The sequence below is a fragment of the Cololabis saira genome, chromosome 6 (assembly GCF_033807715.1).
Source record: "Cololabis saira isolate AMF1-May2022 chromosome 6, fColSai1.1, whole genome shotgun sequence".
Lineage (NCBI taxonomy): Eukaryota > Metazoa > Chordata > Actinopteri > Beloniformes > Belonidae > Cololabis > Cololabis saira.
Genome location: NC_084592.1, coordinates 25,115,615 through 25,135,000, shown reverse-complemented (window position 1 = coordinate 25,135,000; position 19,386 = coordinate 25,115,615). Strand labels below are relative to the sequence as shown.

Genomic DNA, 19,386 nt, shown 5'->3' with positions numbered 1-19,386 from the left:
TATATATATATATATATATATATATATATATATATATATATATATATATATATATATATATATATATATATATATATATATATGTATATATATATATATATATATATACATATATACGTACATATAAATACATATATATACATATATATATATATATATATATATATATATATATATATATATATATATATATATGATACTACTGTCTCAGCAGAACGCTGTTAGAGTAAGACCTCTTTGCAGTGCTCTGGCCCGATAATCTAAACAAAACTGTAGCAAATTATAGCTTGTGTATTGTATACAGTCATTGATACACAACAGACTATACACAACAGAAGTCTTGTAAATACACAGTTTAAGCAAATATTCCTTTAGTCTAAGATTCAATAAACAGCTTAAATTAAAGTGGCTTTGAAGCTCTCGTTCAGCTCCCCTGATTAGGATGATAAAACATACAAAAACAATCGACATGTGTTCCCACATTTCTATTTTCACAACATGCATTTGAAAAAGTCTTATCAGCTGCAAGAGAGCCCTTTTAGATGGGTAGAGCTGCAGGAACATCATGCACAATTCCAGAAGATGAAACACCTCTCCTCCTCTGGGAAGTTCTGCAGTTGGGAATTCCCAAGAATATCAGCGAACTCCAGGTTACTCTATCCATGCATAGGATAGGAAATGAACAGCCTGGAGCCCTAAACACTTCAGACCTGTGAGCCTCTGGTTTTATGACTTTGAGACATGGAAATACTGTTTTTAATGCTGTTTTTAGAAATTAAAACATGTGACGAAGTGATGCTTGGATGAGGGCCAGAAGGATATTGCCTTAAAATGTGCCGGCGAGAATTCCTGTTTGCGCGTGACAAGGAGGGAATGAAAAGGGGTTGAATAACTCACTTTTTCAAACGTCCCATGAAAACGAGTTCAGATTCATTCATTGGACACAGGCCTGATCCGCAGAATATATGAGAATTCGACCTACTCTTCAAGTACGTTAATTCCAGTGATGTATGAGGTTGTTCCAAATGTTTCATTTAAAGTGAGAGAATGCAGATTGAGATCAACGGTGAGCTGTTATTGGATTACATGACTTTCTACTGAGTGCATGTCTGATGAAATCCGAAAATCCCGATCTTATTTAAAGCTTTCTTTTTTGATCTCTGTTGGTCTGTTTTGTACACTGTTTCACCATCCTGTTTATGTACTTTTACATTAGTGTCTGTGCATGTGACTCTGAAAGCCTCGCTCTCTCATAAGTGAATCATGATGTGGTCTTGGTGTGGGGAACTTGTGCTCCTATGGCAATGATCCTTGGCATGCTAGGGGCCCTCGGCTGGACTCCGCCTGCCACACAAAGAGCCTCTGCCCTACAATAATATGGGGTTCTCCCGTCGTGACTCAAGTCTGGTCCTCTTCATGGAGGAAGGATTTAAAGTCTCCGGGTGTTTGCTGAGAAGAACGCTCTAACTTGCTTTGTACATGTTTTTGTGTGTGGCAAGCTCCTCCCAAAGGCAATGAGCAAACACCAAAGAAATTTCCCACAGAATTTTCTTTCTAAACATTTATTTTCTTGAAGTCCACATCTATATTTTCCGACTTTCTTTTTTTCATTTTTTTTTTCAAATTAGCATGAATTTGTGGTTGAGGGAGCTTACATGTGCTTTTTGACAACTGACAATTAAACCAACAAGCGCTGACACAGTATCACTCATTAACTTTTCCTCTCAATGATTTCCGGCCTTGTTTTAACATCTTAGAAAGGGATGGCTGAGCAGGGACCAGAGTTTAGATGAGGAAACAGCTTCTGTCAGCCTACTAATCAAGAGATTAGGGGCCACCGTTGGCATTCAAGCAAACCGATCCGGGCTGCGCTCATATTCACGCGTGTGCACACATTCAACACACATACAACACACACCCTCAGACACCGAACCTGCCAGAGTGATTAAACTTGCATCCACGCTTAATTTCACCATCAAATGTCAGCCATAGCGCGGCGTTGGTGCTGAAAGCCGGTGTAATTCGTTTTGCACTAATTTCTCTTCACAGAGGAATGAGGGACCCCACACATGCGTTTACTGTCTACCATAAAACTTGTCTCCATTAATGAGCTAACTGCAGAGGAAAACAGCAGAGAAAGAAGGAGGAATGATGGAAAACAACAAATGAAAGATAAGAATTACAGGCAATGACGGAAGGGCGGACAGACGATCGACAGCTGACAGATGGAGGCAAGATGTTGAATAGTAAGGCATGAGTAATTCAAACCTTTGGTTTAGCGTCACTTTTAGTTTGTTTGGTAACGCCGCATCACTGTCAGACACATATATTCAGAATTCTTTATATTGTGCAACCAATGGTGATGCAAGGTAGAGCTTTTTCATCTCTCCTTGGTCACACTCTGACGCTGGGCTCCATTTCTTGTTTGGGTTAAAGAAAACATGATGGTTTGCATTAAAATGCAGCCTTGGAAATGTTAACAACATGTTGGAAGGTATGTTTCTCCTACCATGTCTCGTTTATAGTGTTAGTGAGTCGTGTGACGGTGGCCACATTTCCACCACGCACCATGAGACCATAGCAAGACTTTGCTATGGATGCATCTATTTCAAACATTAAGAAACGTCTATTTAACTTCTATTTAAGTAAGTAAGTAGCCCTGCGATAAACTGTCAACCTGTCCAGGGTGAACCCCTGCCTCTCGCCTGTAATTAGCTGGGATAGGCTCCAGCAGACCCCCGTGATCCTGCAAAAGATAAAACGGGTATAGAAAATGGATGGATATTTACGGTAAGTAAATTGGGCAACTCTAAAAACTGAAAAAAATCAAAAATTGAAAAAAAATAAATAAATCTGACTAATCTATGGATCCTAAAAGGGATGTTCTGACATTTTTATTTTTGTTCATAATAAATCAATAGTACTAGCAAACTTTTACAGTTAGCCTTAGTCACTGAAACATATCGCTAGGCCTTATTACCATATATAATGCTGTAATTCCATTAGTCTTTAACTTCTAGAAAAAAATGCCAGCCTTACTCGGTTCATCTCAATTTAAATGCCACACACAGACACTTAGAGCAAACTGAAAGATTTAAAAATATTAAAAACTACCACATGCATGAATAAGAAGTGATGACTAGCCACATAAAAAATGCCTTTCAGTTTAAAATGATAATTTCCCCAAATAATTCTCCTTAAAAAAATGTTAGCTGCAGAGATTTACAGTACTCTCATCTATCTGGCAAATGTAGCAGAAAATGTGGCTTAGCTTAGCACAAAAACTGGGAAGAGAGTCATTTTTAAACCTCTCCAAATAGTTTTGGACTGTGAGTTTGTCTTATCAGGCTTGGCAGCACAACCTGTGGCAGGCGTACACATACACTTAGTAAGAAACCAGTGTCAAGAAGTGAATATCTTCACAACTGTATCCAGAAGGTCTCATTTCAAAGTGTTTCAAGGGGTTTTAAAGGTAGAAAAAACCCTAAAGCACATCCTCATAGGCCTAAAAATATGGAAATGTAAATAGGATTGTAGAGGCTTTTTTGGCAGACATCTCAAATGAGAAGCTTTCATAACAACTCATGTTCTTCCATTTCTGAACCCAGTATCCAATTGTTTTGAAACTTACTCAGACCCGATGTGAGTCAAGAGTGAAGCGACTTTAATGTCACATGAAAGCAAACTCTGTGATTTGAAAAAGATGTTAAAGATTATGTCTTTCTTTTTTTCATATATATAGTTTCTTCTGAGGTTGTCAAATAAAAGGTTTGAATGGAAAATCTAAAGTTTTCCGGAATACCCTCAGGATATTGACCGATTTGGACTCCTAATCAGAATGGGTTAATACATACATACAAGGGATGGCTAAAAAAGCAAAGTAACAAAAATACTCCCACTATCACCATAAAGCCCATTAATCACATTTTTTCTTGAGTTAAATGAAGCGATTTAACTCCACTACACAAATAAATTAAACTCAGCAGGAACAGAACAGTGGGAACGGTGCTGAAACAAATTCTATTTGGAGAGTTTATTTTGTTCATTTTTTTAAACATTAACCCTTTATGTCATCATGATGGGTGACATTTCCTAATATGGTCATATTCCTCAGGCAGGTGTGTCCACAAAAGCAAGAGCTTCAACAGTTACTTTCAAATGAGTGTGCAGGAAGGACTGTGTTTATTTTCCACTCTGCTAGTAGTTCTTATTAAGAATTCTGCTTTTGTTTCCCAAACGTCTCCGAAAAGGTATGTTATTTTTTGTGAGAGAAAATTGACTGACCATAGATGACCTGGACTTTTTCAGAAGGTCTCATTAGTTTGAACCACAAATGGTGAGTAATTTGTGTCTGTGTTGAGTTGGCAACTCACATGTGAGTGTTTTAGTCACTGTGATCACAGGTTTTGTGTATAAGAAATGTAATGCTCAGAAGACAAAGTAGACAGAAAAAATGAGTCATTTCAATGCAACTCGCACAAAAAAGCAAGCACTCCGTTGATAGGGTTGATAGTGCGCTGACATTCTGGAAATGTGTGTCAGACCAGCAACAGGGATGTGCACTTTCATGAGCCATTAAATCAGCCCACTGTCAAGCCTCCAGGTAATGGACCAATCAGAAACACCTAAAGCTAATTTCCTAGTTTCAAGGAAAAGTCCTGCAAAGCTACTCTACAGGTACCAGAGATTAAAATGAGATGTCTGGAAATAAACATAATATGGACATTTTTGAGATTGAAAGAATCTGCACCAACCTTTTCATAGTACTTGATCTCATAGTCCAGGATGATGCCGTTGGGTCTCTCTGGCTTGTGCCAGGACAGGAAGACACTGTTTCGAGATGTCTTCTCCTTCCGGATATTTGTCACTGGGGAGGGCGCTGGGGAGGGGACGTATAAAAAGAATCTGTTAAAGCAGGGTTCAACATCTGTCTGTGGTGTTGAATCCTGACAATTTTCTGTAGTTTCAACTGGATTATTTCAGTTTTCCGCCTTGTGGGGTAACATTATGAGCTGTGGTATATGATATGAGGGAACCGGAAAATACAACAAAACCTGCTTTTTGCATATGCTTATCCAACATGTGAAAAAGACAGGCATCTGAGACACTTTATATCTCAAAGAAATAAAATACACACTTATTTCAGTTTCAAATGATCATGATGTAAGTGAGTATTATATTTCTTTGAGATATAAAGTGTCTCAGATGCCTGTCTTTTTCACATCACATTTTTAATTGTTAAGGTCTATTTGTGACAGTATGTGACTTGACTGTCTATAGCTAAGCCTACTAGACAGTCAAGTCACATACTGTCACAAATAGACCTTAACAATTAAAAATGTTTAATGCCCCTGGTTAGGGTTTCAATTAATACATGGCTCATAGCTATGTTTGGATGTTACTAAATGCATGATTAGGGATATATATATATATATATATATATATATATATATATATATATATATATATATATATATATATATATATATATATATATATATATATATATATATATATATATATATATTAGGGCTGTCCAACTTAAAGCGTTAACGACGCGTTAACTTAACGTTCTCTTAACGCCGACAATTTTTTTAACGCACATTAAAAAAAAAACAAAAAAAACTGGTGAACTGAAAGATGGAGTATGAAAAGCGACTTTTGAACAGCAAGTTCCCTTTCAAAAAGATGCCAGATGGTTCGCTGGACAAGACTGAAGGTATTTACATGTACCATCGATTTGAAATGAATTACCACCGAAGTACGTTGAGTCTCAAATACCAGAGAGCGCAGCGCTGCCCCCCCCCCTGAAACTGAATGTTTGTAATTCAGTTTTTGTATCCCCCTGTTTTTAACCCACTTAGGAGAAGGGGATATTTTTTGAGCCTTTTATTTTCCTCCATATGAGAGACATAATTACAGGGAAAATTTAACTGACCAATGCACTTCTTGTACAATGTTTGTGATGCATATGGTTCATTGTTTTACACTGAGCTGCTTAAAACAGGAATCTTAAGTTAGTCTTTCCAAGTGTAAAGTTGGGGACTACATTGTGTTTGTATTTATGAAGGAATGTTACATTCAGGTCAAAAGATTTTTTTGTGGAAATTGAATAAACATTGGCATAAAGCAGCATATTTGCCCTTTCTCAGGTTGTTAACAGTATTAAAAACATAAAAAAAAAATACCTTGAGGTAATTTAGAACAGCACAAAATGTGTGAATAAATATGAAATAAATATGCGATTAATCGCAGTTAATTACAGAAATCATGGATTAATTAAGATTAAAAATTTTAATCGTTGGCCAGCACTAATATATATATATATATATATATATATATATATATATATATATATATATATATATATATATATATATATATATATATATATGTATATATATATATGTATATATATAGTGAGAAGAAACAGATTTTAATATGCATGAGTCGTGACTCCCATCTTGTCATACAGATGCTTCCCTACATAAACAAAAGCCCAGTGATTTATTGCAATCTGCCAATTCTGACCCCTACAATGTGACACTATTACATTTTGAACATGCATAGAAACTTGTCTATTACAAGTTTTCTGGCGTGACTGGGCTCATTAATCACCAAAGCTGAACAGACAGGAAATAAAAAAGGCATCTTTAAACATAGAGGGGTCCGCTGTGACAAGACGCTGCCTAATTGTTATAAAAATAACCAGAACAAGGCTGTGCTTTGTCGCCACGTATATGTTTTGATACGAATAAGAAACCCCTTTTTAGCTTATTTTTGCATCTTTTTATCTAAAAGTAGCAATTTATATCATGTTTATAGAATTCAGAGGAAGCACATTTTCTTCATGGTAGTAATAGTAATAGTCTATCCTTCAGTTTTATTGAGAATTTTATTTTTCAGTGAATTTTTAAGGGGGGCGGGTTGCGTTTTCTGAAACTCCAAGACATGTTTTTATTTCCTTTTCTCCCTCTGCAGTCCCCAGAGCCTTCGGTTTGCTGCCTTCTCCCTTGCCAATCTTCCTTATCAATCCTTCACCCATTCATCTCCTTGCCTCGGGGAGCCCACATGGTCCCAATATGGTAGTTCAGTGTATCTCCCCTCCTATCAAACCCCCCTCCCCTCCCTTGTTCTCCATCACTCTCTCTCTCTAACTCTCTTTCTCATTTCCCCTTTTTTAACGGCTCTCTAATTGCCAGGCAGCTCCAGGGCCAGCTCAGCATCTGAGGCATCGACTTTTAATTTTATTAGACCACAGGAAAAAACATGTTTGTCTTTGAAATGTTCGAGCCTTTCTTGATTATGATTATTTGGCGGCAGAATGCGTCGGAGTGTGCGTTTGTACGCCTGCGTGCATTTCCGCGGGAAGTTATTTTTTCTCCTGTAATGAATCCAGATGGGGAGAATCTGTTTCTCTACCCCCTGCTCCTCCTCTCCTTCTCCGTTCTTCCTCCTCCTCCTCCTCTCCCCCCCTGGCTTTGACAGTGGAGTGAGGTTGTGCTTTTTATTGGCTTTGTGGTTTATGGTGGTAATGATTTACTGAGTCTGGGTCGCTTGGAGGCAGCGTCAAGTTCCTCTCTACCCCGTTTTCTCCTCCGCGCTTCCTCCTTCTATCTGTCTCTCGCTGTCTATCATCAAGAACTTAATTTGCCGTCACTCTCTGTTTCTTTCCAAGGCATAACTGTAAAACTGACACAGCATACCAGGCCTGTAACGGTCTCAAAAACTGGCGCTGAGTGTCATTTGCTCTCGATTTAAAGAACACAATCCAGCTGTTTGAAAGTTTTCCTAGTGTCCCCTACAACGACGGCAGGCGATAGCTGATTATTGGCAGGACTCTGACATCAGAGATCCTCTTCATTGACGTTCAACTTTTAATTAATGTAGAATTACGACACAAGCAGCTCCATTATTACATCAATAAGCCATCTGAGAAGGGATTTTTCCTATGTATGCATCTGCAAAGCATTGTCTGCTTTCAAATCCGCTCTGCAAATAGCTTCAGTTGCGTTTTAGACGACTCCCCACACATGTGGATCACAGTTGCTGTGTTGTTATGACTGCAAGTGGAGGGAAAAAGAGGTGAGAGGAGGAGAACTATCTGACAGCACCTTGACAGTGCAGCCAGGGCACCCTGCTCCTTCCCAGGGAAACACTTAATCCAGCTTTTAACAGCTTTGCCATCTATATGCATGTGTATGTGTGTAAGTGTGTGTGTGTGTGTGTGTGTTTGAGAAAGACAGTAGACGGGTGCGGCTGGTGAACTGACATACCTAATCCTTGTAAACTCTGAGGGCTGATGGAGGGTTTGCAGCTGCAGGCTGAGATATTTGTTAGGGAGCAAGAGGACTGCGAGTGTGTGCTGAAAACGAAGGATGTTCAATGTTTAATGTATGCAGTTTGCGCTTCTATGCGTGTGTTTACAAGCGGCTCTGTGTGTGTGATGTGAAAGGTCACAATTCATGTCCTCTGATCACTGAAACAGAAGGTGCTTTTCAATATTCTGAGCACATGCAGACCTCTTAGTGTTGATAAGCCCTCTTCAAATCTAATATACATTTAGATCGTAAAGCGAATCCCCTGACTACAAACAGAAGACTTTAAATCTTTACTAAACTGGCTCATCTCATCATTTGGAGTGTTGTGTTTTATGTTTGGTTTTTAATCCTTACTCACCTTTGCTCTTTCAACAATAAATACCTTCAGCTGAAACATATGTGCACTCATGCTAACAAGTACATACACAGACACACACAAGATGGATTATACATCATCTATTTATCAGATATAAGACTTAAAAGTGGTCATGTCTATTACCTGTCATTTATAATACAGGCTACATGACAGATGAGATGACAAAGAAAAAAAATTAAAAGATGCAGGTTATGTTAGCAGTAAAATTAGGTTACAGACAATTGGGTTTCCAGTGATCACTGTAATCAAAGAATAATGTAATTCACTGAATCCAATCACAAGCATTCACCACATCATCTAAAATGTATCTCTGAATCAACAGGTGCTGCAGACCAGCCAAGGTACCCGATCACCCCCAAAGTCAAAGAAATATATATATATATATATATATATATATATATATATATATATATATATATATATATATATATATATATATATGTAGCGCAAAGTTTGTCTTTGGGCGTCGTTAGACACACCAAACGCACTAACAAACAGATGGGATAACCTAAAATCCAGTTCTGTTGTAATCCTCAGCTGACAAGAACTGAATTGTACCCACAAAAGAAGACACTAATGATGATATTTTTACTGCTTCTCGTTGCACTGCCTGCACTGAAGCTCCTGTTGCTGCTATCACAGAGTTGCATTTTCCCTTCTGGAAGTGCATGTGTGGAATAAACTGCCTCACTTGTGCTGGAAATGCATTATCAACGGAGCACCATGTAGTTCCACAAAGTTATATATGGTCTGCACACATAGAAGTGTAATTCAGCTCTATGAGAGTGATTCTTTTGTTTCTGAAACAAAGTAGGGACTTCTAGACGAGCAGTGCACTTGAGGCTTCTTGAGACGTCTTAGTCTTACCCATTATACTTCAAGTGATCTTTAGTCTGACCAGTCAGAGTAAATTGTCAACTTTTTGCCGTCTGTCCGGCGTCATCAAAGGGATGGAGTCTGCCCTTGATGTATCGCAACTTAGAAGAAAAACTCCGGGCAAAAACAACTTTCCTAGTGCTAAATAAAAGTTCAAAGGCTCGGAAGACATATAGATAACGTTAGGCTGCGTGGAGAGACAGGTTGAAGGGGAAAGCACTGTGTGTCCCCTTGCAGAGAGACACAGGGAAATACGGCGATGAAAAATATTCCACTGCAGACACAAAGCTCAAAAGGAAAACTGTGTAGACAAAGAGCAAAGGGGAAGGGAAGGAAAATATAAGTTGATGAACTACTGCTAGACCTTTGTGCATTCCTCGCTCGAGTTAGGGATTTCTGAGGTTTGGCACTTTATACTGCAGCAAGATTTATTTTACCCTTGAAAATTCACAACACTGCTTCCCTTTTACTCCTTATTCTTCCAACTGGACATGAGGAGAGATATTTGTATAAAAGGATTGATGGGAGTTTTAGGAGGCCATCCTCACATTGAGTGAGTCTGTTAAAAGGAGAAGATACTTCTTTTGCAAAGGAGGAGGTCATTCGATCCTGGTCGTTAAACAAGAGCACAGCGGCCTGGGATCGGCTTGTAAATGTCCCGGCCTGGTGGCTGGACTGCATATGTTTAGGGCAAATAAAATATAGGCTAGTGCATTAAATGATATAAATCATGCAGACAGGGATGAGTGTGGCATACTGCTATTACACTGTTTACATCAGACTCCTGTACAATAGTTTAAATACACTTTTCTGACTGTGTATAATTTATTACCTACAGGTTTTTTTCAGGAATGTTGTAGTCTTGTACCTAACACAGTCCACGGCGTGATTAAAATTACTATTTATATTATCAATCAGTAAAGCTGCTGGTTTAGTAGATCAGAACGATTGATTTAGAGGGGAAAGTTTCACATCATATCTTTAAAATTAAGACTTCTTATTCGCCGTACTTAAATTAAATTGCTTCCTTCAGTACGGCGTTAGCTTTTGTAGCTCTATGTAGTTGGCACAGGCTGACAACTTTCCTGGGGTCTTAAATGATTATGACATTCTTTGGTCACAATTACGATGCCTTTCCTGCTCTGGTTTTAGGAGGCGGGTCAGTCAATCTCCTCCACCCCCTCAACTTCTGCAGAGTGTGGCTCTTTTCAGGCTGCCGTTAAAGCATTTTGCTACCTACATTTACATCCAGCTTGATATTAACCTATCATGCTGGATAAATTATATACTGAGACCTGTGTATCACCATATTAATAAAAAAAATAAAAAAGTGGAAGTAAGGATGGGAGGGATGGACAATTCTGTTATAATCTGGGTCTGTGATGTCACAGTACCGTGCAGAGCTGATCATCTCACTGAAAGAGCAATTGCAGACCAGAGTTGGGTGGTTGTGCTATATTGGAGTTTGTCAGTTGGTAAAGTGAATTCAAACACCCAAATAAATGCTCTTGACTTTTTTTTCTTTTATTTTTTTTCTTTTATTAAACCCTTAAGGTTGCAATTAGCCAGCTAGTTCCATAGCTGAGCGTAGGACAGGGTTCTCCAATCCAGGTCTGGGTCCTCGCGGACCACTATCCTGCATGCTTCAAATGTTTCCCTGTTCCAACACATCTGATTCAAGTCAAGTCAGTCACTCTTAGCTTGTGATCAAAGCCTGCTCGAGTCTGTTAATGACCCATCACTTGCCCCGAGTGTGTTGGAACAGAGAAACATCTATGAAGCACTTTGGACAGGCATCCTTGAGGATGTGAATTAGCACTGGCCCTCCTCCATTTTTTTGTCTCACCTTTAATGCCAAGGGAATCCGTGCTGGCTTTTGTATATGTTTTGTATATCTTAAGACCTAGTTCCCCAAAATGACTAGAGTTGTGATTTTCAAGCTGTAATTGCTTTGAAAAATTCCCTTTGTTTGAGAATGGAATTCAAAAATGTTGTATTTAAATATTGTGTCATCTGCTGTGAAGTCTCACCTGCTTGGTTGGTGGTGATGGTGACAGCGGCATATTGTCTCATCTTGGGTGCCAGCGATGACACCCCGTTCTGGGCTTCGATCTCAAAGGTGTAGTTGGTGTGGGCCAGCAGGTCAGTCACCGTCACCGTGGTGTTCTGGAGGCCCGTGGCTCTCGGCAGAAAGCGAACGTTGCTCCGACATGGCTCACAACGCTGGCTCCCGCTATTGCTGCCATTAGCAGGGTTGCCACGACAGCGCTTGCAGAGGACAGTGAAGGCGAGGTCCTTGCGTCCTCCAGTGTCTTCCGGCCAGCTCCAGTCCAGGATAACTGAGGTCTCGTTGATGGAGGAGATCACGTTCCGGGGAGCTGATGGAGGTTCTGGTGGACAGAAAAGAGGACGGTATTGGATGTATGGAAGTGGAGTTTTTTTTTTTTTTCATTTTTGTATTTTTTTTACTTAAATAATAATCTTACTTCTTATCATTGAGTTAGTAGCATTAAATACAGACATGTGGAGCAGAGCAAGCAATAATTCTCTATTGCATTATGACATAAATTTGTTGGTGGTGGGGAGGGTGGGGGGGGGGGGGGTGGGTGGTTATCAATTCATCAAGAAAACATCAACTTTGAACCTACAAAATAAGTTTGGGAAGCAAAGAAAAGAAAAGAAAAACACTATTTGCTTTACTATCCTCCCACACAAGTTAATACTTCGTAAAGCCTCATTGGCAGCAATTTCCACTGCAAGTCTTGCAAATCCCTGGACTCATTCCTGATCCTCAAGATAAAACCGCTCCAGCTCCGTCAAGCTTCGTGAAGAGACTCGCTGGTGTACAGCAATTTTTGACTCATACCACAGATGATTTTCAGATTTTGGCTTTGACAAAACCATTCCAAGACATTTCAAATATTTCCCTCTAAACCACTCAAGTTGACTTGCGTCAAATCTTTCAGCTCTCTGAAAGACTGAGACGGATCTTCATCAGTAATTTTCCTGTTTATGAGCATCGCTCACTTTTTTATTTCAATCCCGTTACTGATGCCGTAGCAATTAATAAAACGTCCACACACCATGATGCTGCCCTTCATGCCTCATTGTTTAGATGGTGTTCGGCTCTGGTGATTATTTTAAATCATGCAGCAAAAACTATTAAAAGTAAGCATGAAAACAGAAGAATAAAAGATGAATTTACAGATTAATGCATGGCTTTCCAGCCTAAAAACACCAAAACAAATACTAAACTATCATATATTTCAAAGCCAACTGTTTATTTTTACATAATTTTACATAATACATAATATTTTACAATCAAAAATGTATTACTGCTCAGAAATATCTGCCACTCGATAATAATAGATTCTAAAAAATCTGCCCTAAAAGTTAATGTAAGTAAGAAGAAAAAATTAAATCAAACCATGACTAACGAAAGAAAAAATGGCTTATTGTAAACAGACTTCCAAATTGTCAGATCAAAGCTCGGACTGCTAGAGAGTAATCCAAACAAAACTTCCAAATAACTCAGCTGGGACATTGAACAGGCAGAAGAGGCAGGGTTGGTAAATTGGCTTTATGGATTGTCTTTGGAAATAAAATGCTTTGTTCAATTGGTTCCACCAATTTAATCCAGTCTAAAACTGTAGTTAAAGCCTGTCGTTGTAAACTGCATTAGACTCCTTTATGTGTTTATACTGAAGAAGTTGAAAGAAAAAAACAAAAAAAAAGACAAACATCTGGGTATCTGCTGGACTCACAAATCTAAATCTGCAGAGACATGCTGATTCTGTAATGTTATAAAAATCCAACATGACTCAAGAAAAAAAGTATTAAAAATGTTTTTTCCATGAATGAAAATAACCAACAAACCATTTAACTCTCTAAATGGTGAAAGAAGCCCTGCAAACCGGCTGAACAACCAAACCATGGTCGACTGCATCAAAGTTCTGGACCTGTAATTAACTTCAGCACTGACACAGCCACGCACATTTCCCATAAAGGAAGAAAAAAGGCTATGTGAAGCTAATCCCAAATCTCAAAGGAGAATATAAACATCCTGATTATAGTGTAACAAAAGAAATTTTGCAGATGAGATGGGGGTATTATAATAACATTCTTCAATAGTTTTAGTCCTTTCAGGAGTTCAAAAATCACCTTAAAAGGCAAAAAGGTGATCAATGTGTCCCAAATCCATTTAGATAATTTTGCTATGTATTAATCTGTAGTATAGGGGGTACACTTTGTTTTTTATGAACAGAATACTTTGCTTTCTTAGAAATGCTTTACATATTCATGCTAATTTGTGATGTTGATTATGAAGAAATGTATTTTATGAATTTAAAACAGATGAAACTAAATTCTTGCGTGGGCTAATTGCTGCTAACACAGCTGCTACTGAGCATTCTCACACCAACACGAATAAAGTACAGTTGAGTATTTCTCTCTCTTTTTTTCTGCTTTTAACATTCTCATTTTCTCTGCCCTTTGAGACGTTCCTGTTTTCAAATTTCCTGAGTCAACTTCAAACAACCTCCATCGAGCGGCCAGCGGTACAATCCTTCTCTTGAGATAATCACGATCATTATCTGTTAACAACTCATCTATTCATTTTCAGCTCTTGTGTTACTCTGTCTGTCCCGGTGAGGTGAAATTTGCGTAGTTGACAAGATGATGTTGAGATAATCACAACAGAGACCTCGCTCGACTGTGAATCTAATTAGAATTCTGTCCATAGCTGGAGGCCGTGATTTATTCTTTCTGCTGTTCTTCATGCAGCCCCTTTTGTAACGGATGCATCCAACATTTGACATCAGGGAATGCAGTGATTTATAGTTTTAGTGGGAATGCATTTTGGAAATGCCTGCAGGAGGCACCTGCATCTGCAAGCCATTTGCATCAGATGGAGGCAAGCGAGAATTATAAAGGGAGTGGAAAGGGTAGTAAAAAGTTCTTGGGCAGCCTCGGTTTGCTTAACCTTTAAATATATAAAAAATGTTAAGTAGTTTTTCTTTTTCATTACTTTACATATTTTACGACCAAATTGAGAAATTACACAACAATGTTCATCTGCCCTCACAAAATAAATGAGCAGTCTGCAGAGACTCAATATTTTTACAGTGTCTGAATCACTTAACGGTGGATTTATCAGTCATATCAGCCAAAAAAGTTAATGCTCATCAGAATACAAGCACACACTCACTGGTGCAGGCCATAGAGGCGGGGTCTCCATCAGCGCGAAAGTAGTTTTTCTCACAGCCACAGTGCAGGGACCCCTCATGGTGGGAGAAGCTATGAGGCGGACACTTTGAACACTCCATGTTGCCGAGGGTAGATTTGTAGAATCCTGCCCTGCACGCTGCAAACAAAAGAACACAAACAGATACATGAGCATCACACAGAACCAGCTCCTGGACAGCTGTATAATAGCGTCATTCTTCCTCAGGTCACCTACAATGATGGCAAAGGAGAAAATGACAGCTGGAGGGGAGGAGGTTATTCACACACACCAACGAAGTGAAGAGAAAAAGAGTGACTGAATGAATGTATGTCTGCTGTGAATCTAACAGGAATCAATTGACTGCTCGTAACACAATAATTCTCTGAGATGTCTTTGTCTCTATTTCCTTCCATCTTCAGCTCTCAGAAGGCAAAGCATGAATAATGCAAATTGTCCCCTTAGATAAAAGGGATGCGATGCTCTCTTTATATATCGTTGGTATTAAATCTGCACTCAGCAGCTCTTTTAACTCCTACTCAACACAAATCTGTTGCAATCTGGGCAAGTAGGGTGACACTCCACCACTGTATATTGCATGTGTAATCATATATGTGACTGTAGGAGGAAAGATCAAGGAAAGGGAATGCAAAAAAAGGGAAAAAAGCTTCCTTTTTTATGCCATCTCAATAGATTTTGTTCCACTTTGCTGTACTCGCTGTGCCTCCCATCTTACAGCTAAAGACTAGAAGCCCTGCCATCTAAAACACTTTTAAGTTCACAAAATGCCTCTGTCTATGAGAGTGAAGCACATTTACAGTTTAATATGATGTCTATTTCAAAGGCATACAGTAACATGCAAAAATTAGGATCCCCTCGATGCTTCTTGGGTAAAAACATTCTGATTCTGATTTGCTGATGTGCTTTGGGTCATTTTCCTGCTGCGTGGTCTTGAACAACTTTTAGCCGCTAACCTATCATTAGCCTCTAGAAAAGAGCAATTAATAAGGGATTTAACTGTCAGCTTAGTATCTGTAAGGTACTCAGGTCCTCCAGCTCCAATATAACACCATGCCTGACAGTGACCGAGGCCTTTAGCTGAAATACCATGTTTGGCTCAAGCCAGACATGTCGCTGGAAGCATGAAGGCCACTTTAGTCTCTGTCCACAGGACATTGCTTTAACACTCATGTACACAGAACCATTCTCTTGGCAACCCTTTCAGAGAGAGCATACTTGTTCAGTTTTCTAATTGTTTGGAAATTGCTTTATAACCCTTTCCAAATTAATGTGTGCCAACAACTGCTTCTCTGAGACCATTGCTCATGTCTTCCTCTGTTGGCATTGTGTCAACACACACCAGAATGCCAAAACACTCCTTTTACAGAGGTCTGAATCCCTGCTGATGTCCAATCCATCAATGTATTCTTATTCATCTGAGTTGTGTTCGTGTGATACTAAAACTCATTAATATCAGATTATTTTTTAATACGTTTTATCCACAAAAAACATCAGTTTCCGACATGACTGTAAATGGATACTGTATGTAGCAGTGCATTTAAATTGACCTATTATCATCCTTGAGTAGTGAGGAAAACACATTACTTTACATCAAAATAACGTATTCCCACATTCAGTTAATCAATTTTCCAAAAAAATATTAAACTTTGTCCTTTAAGTGATTAATCTTTTGAATGTGATGTGAAAAAACACAAGACTTGTTTCCACTAAACTTTACACAGTTGTGCACATATTGAGACAAAATTCATTCCCTTTCTCTCTCTCTCTCTCTCTCTCTCTCTCTGACGCACAAACACACACACACACACACACACACACACACACACACACACACACACACACACACACACACACAAACGATCAACAAAACGGGCAGCAGCACAAACGCTGAGCCAGCTGAATGTGTGGGCTCAGCAGAACGGGCCTGACAGGTCCCAGTGGTGGACGGCACAGTTCTGCGAAAGCCAAACACTGCTGATGCTACTGCCATATCCATCATTACACTGCCACACCAAGGTCCCCGTGCCGCACTAAATACTTAGAGCCCAAACGCGCGTGCGTGTGCACGCAGGCCTCAGCGTGTGAAAGTAATAGAATGAGGAGAATGTGAGTGAAACGGCTCAGTGGGATCCCACTGATGAAACGGCAACCACAGCACTCGCTGACACACACAAAGTGCACTGCACTGATTGGAGGAGGCGCCAAGAAATTACACCTGACAGCCAGCATCCCCGGCCAATCAGGTAATAGAAAAAGCAAGGCGGTTGCAGGGTTATGCTAGCAATTCCCATGGCATCAAAACAAAAAAATAAAAAGTAAAATGAAAGCATCAAGAAAGAATCTAAGCATTTATTAGGGCTGGGCGATATATCGAGATTTTAATATATATCGATATATTTTCAAACACGATATGGTACGAGACAATATCGTTTATATCGATTTAAAAAAAGAAAAAAAAAAAAAATTTTACATTATTTTTTTTTTTTACATTTTTTTTTAATGATTTTGATATAGCTTATTTTGTGACAAATTGACTTGAATGTTTTATTTGAGATTTGCACAAATGTTTTGTTATTTGCACAACTGTCAACCTCAGTGGAAAGGTCTGGCTGTTACTGTCTACATTGTATTAATTGCACAGTGTATTTTAATTTAATTGTTATGCAGGAAAGGGATATTTGTTTTATTTTATTCAAGAAGCATTTTTATTCTATATATGCAGGCAATTTATTTTTATTTCATTTGTTTTATACATTTTGATATTGTGCAGACCTCTGTTAATAAATGTACCTGTGTGACATTTGGCACGAGGCTTTGTATTAAAACTGACTGTTTTTTTAAGGGTTTGCCTCAGAAAAAAATGAAGCTAACAGAGATGCTATGCTATAATGCTTTGGGGGAAACCCCAATTAAGGCACAGAAAAAATATCGAGATATATATCGAGTATCGCCATTTAGCTAGAAAATATCGAGATATGACTTTTGGTCCATATCGCCCAGCCCTAGCATTTATGTGTCATGAAGGAAGCAATTCTTTGCACAAATCAGTCAGTCTGGAGCAGTGGTCTTCATTCCTGGTCCTCGAGAGCCACTGTCCTGCGTGTGTTAGATCTTTCCTGCATCAACACACCTGATTCTAATTAATGGTCGTCACAAACTTGTCATCAAGGTCTGCACAAGTCGGTTGGTGACACTGTCATTTGTATCAGGGTGAAACATGTAAAACATGCAGGACAGTGGCTCTCGAGGACCAGGAATGAAGACCACTAGACTAGAGTGTTTACCTTTGTGGCACCGTGGTGGAAGAAACAACCTTCTAATGATGTCACAGCAGGAGTGTCCTTCTCTACCTTCAAGAAACTCCCGTAAACTAAACTCTTCCGAGAACACCTTTACTCCCAACACTTGTAACACACCTAAGTAGCTCACACTATACTTCACATCTCTTCCTGCACCCTGTCCTACATATTCAGAACCTCTTGCCATTCCAGGGTTTGATTAAAGTGAAAGTTTGAATGTTGATCCCTTTAGAAAAAAGTGTCACCAACATGAAGAAAGATAACTGTAAATCTAGTTTTGACTGCAGTTGCACATTATCAGCTTTGTTGAGTTTGCGTTGCTGAAAGAGGGTGACGCAGAAGTAAGCTTTGTCTGATATTTGATTTAATGTGGTCACCAAGATCTGACATCGTCTTCAAAATTGCAGGCAGAGGTATAAGAATCACATGTAGTGGCAAGATATCTATCCCAACTCTCTCTCTCTCATACAGTGTATATATATATATATATATATATATATATATATATATATATATATATATATATATATATATATAGTATATATATATATTAAGGCTGTTCGATTTTGCCCAAAAATAAAATCTCGATTTTTTTCTCTCAAAATCCGATTTTCGATTATTTTGTGAATTGACAAAAGGCAAAGAAATGATTTCAAATATGCTGTTTTTTTATTGAACATTTGCCCCATTGGGCTTTAAGTGCAAACTTTGCTCTTATTAAACCAAAAATGAATGAATAAAGTGCAAAACTCTGTAAAATAAGTTGAAAAAAAGTTTTAAAAAATATAATAAAATATAAAGTTTTATCTCTGAAAAAAAAAATCAGCAAATCAGCACTTGCAAACATACAGTAAGTTATATTTCCAATTAAATAAAACAAGACATTTTCTAATTAAACTAAACTGGGTCTTTGCATGCTAAATAATAATGCAACCCATGAAGGAGGTAGAGGTGTGTAATGTCAGTCATTACATTTGCTATTCACATTTGCAAGTTTTTTGCAAGGACCACGAGCCGGTCTACCGCATCTGGCTTGAGGGATGCCCGGTGGCATGTTACAACGCCCCCTCCTACACTAAAGAGCCTCTCCGATGGGGCACTTGTCGCAGGTATTGAGAGGTATTTCCATCAATCATTAATATGTGTGCAGACAAGGTAAAAAAAAAAAAAAAAAAAAAAAAAAAAGTGAAAAATCGATTTTACGATTTTCATGTTTTAACATCGTTCTAATTACATAATCGCGATTACGATTTAAAATCGATTAATCGAACA

The 19,386-nt window shown here is 38.5% G+C and overlaps 1 protein-coding gene across 6 annotated transcripts in view; it reads right to left on the bottom strand.

The window, feature by feature from the left end:
• epha3 (eph receptor A3) overlaps positions 1–19,386 on the bottom strand; it is a 124,180-nt gene that overhangs the window by 37,377 nt on the left and 67,417 nt on the right. For all 6 annotated transcript variants that reach the window (XM_061723787.1, XM_061723790.1, XM_061723791.1 and 3 more), the window contains 3 exons: positions 14,780–14,935; positions 11,604–11,963; positions 4,755–4,879 (listed from right to left, as the gene is read on the bottom strand). In XM_061723787.1, coding sequence (XP_061579771.1) covers positions 4,755–4,879; positions 11,604–11,963; positions 14,780–14,935 — 641 coding nt within the window. The remainder of the gene's footprint in view (positions 1–4,754; positions 4,880–11,603; positions 11,964–14,779; positions 14,936–19,386) is intronic.